The 1,246-nt window shown below is 43.0% G+C and overlaps 1 protein-coding gene across 1 annotated transcript; it reads left to right on the forward strand.

Annotated features, from left to right (window-relative positions):
- Nucleotides 1-296: 296 nt before the first annotated feature.
- Nucleotides 297-665, forward strand: LOTGIDRAFT_176431 (hypothetical protein; the record flags this gene model as incomplete). Its single annotated transcript, XM_009049271.1, has 1 exon — nucleotides 297-665. One exon carries the CDS (start codon nucleotides 297-299, stop codon nucleotides 663-665), a length of 369 nt encoding a protein of 122 aa, XP_009047519.1.
- Nucleotides 666-1,246: the final 581 nt, after the last annotated feature.

Below are 1,246 nucleotides of genomic sequence, written 5' to 3' on the forward strand. Positions count from 1 at the left end.
CCTCCTTTTCCTCGTCCAGACATGATGTGAATTTAGTTAGTGAGACGGTGTCGTCGTGCGAAAGTCTAGTAACTGAATGAAGCGAACGCGACGACTAAAAACACTATTTATACTCGAAAATGGAGTCGAAAACTACGGTGCTCACTATCAAGTCCGCGCTATTTCACGAGAAAAGCTTTCGATCCTATTTTTCGACTCCATTTTCGAGTATAAAAGGAAAATTTCGCGCGTGTTCACTACTCACTTGACTGTTAGACACCGCACTGTCCACATCACGTTAGTACTCTAAATTCAACATGCCGCCAAAGGTTTCTGCCAAAGGGGCTAAGAAAGCCGGAAAAGCAAAGNCCGCACGTAGCGGAGACAAGAAGAAGAAACGACGACGAAAGGAGTCTTACAGCATCTACATCTACAAAGTGCTGAAACAAGTCCACCCCGACACTGGAGTCAGCAGCAAAGCTATGTCTATCATGAACAGTTTCGTCAACGACATTTTCGAGAGAATCGCTGCCGAAGCTTCAAGACTCGCTCACTACAACAAAAGATCGACCATCACCAGCAGGGAAATCCAAACTGCCGTTCGACTTCTGTTACCCGGTGAGCTCGCCAAGCACGCCGTTTCCGAAGGAACAAAGGCCGTCACCAAATACACCAGCTCCAAATAAGCTGTGTGTCGAACTTTAGTTCAAAACTAAAAAAAACAACGGCCCTTTTCAGGGCCACCTAAAATCTCCCAAAAAGAGTGAAAACAGTCTTTTCATACAACTAAATCAAAGCGAAAAATAGAAAAAATGTCCTCCAGCCCCCTACCCCCAAACTGTCAACAAACACCCTTGTCTATAGAGAAAAATTGAAAAGATGTATAGCTATAGTTATAGCGTTTGAAAATGAGTTTTGTGTATGTAGAGGCTATTCAGTATACTGTTATCACAAATCACACCTTACACCCTACCGATCAACCCTAAACCCCATGAAATTTACAAATTTTTGCCCCACTGCCCCAAAATCGTTTTTCTATCACTGAATTCTGTTGTGTAGGCTACTATTGAATTTTCTGCAGTCGTACGACTGTTTCAAGTTAAGAAATGTGAGGGCCTCTCATAGGTCCGCGCTCGCGCCATACGTTTACAATGGCAAGCGATAAAGCTAGTGAAGTGGGTCAAATTAAAACCTTTCCCCTTGCCTTATTTTGAAAATTTAACCAATTTTGACTATTGGGAAAGATGTCTTAGGCTCAAAACCCCAT

This window comes from Lottia gigantea, assembly GCF_000327385.1.
Source record: "Lottia gigantea unplaced genomic scaffold LOTGIsca_1326, whole genome shotgun sequence".
Classification (NCBI taxonomy): domain Eukaryota; kingdom Metazoa; phylum Mollusca; class Gastropoda; family Lottiidae; genus Lottia; species Lottia gigantea.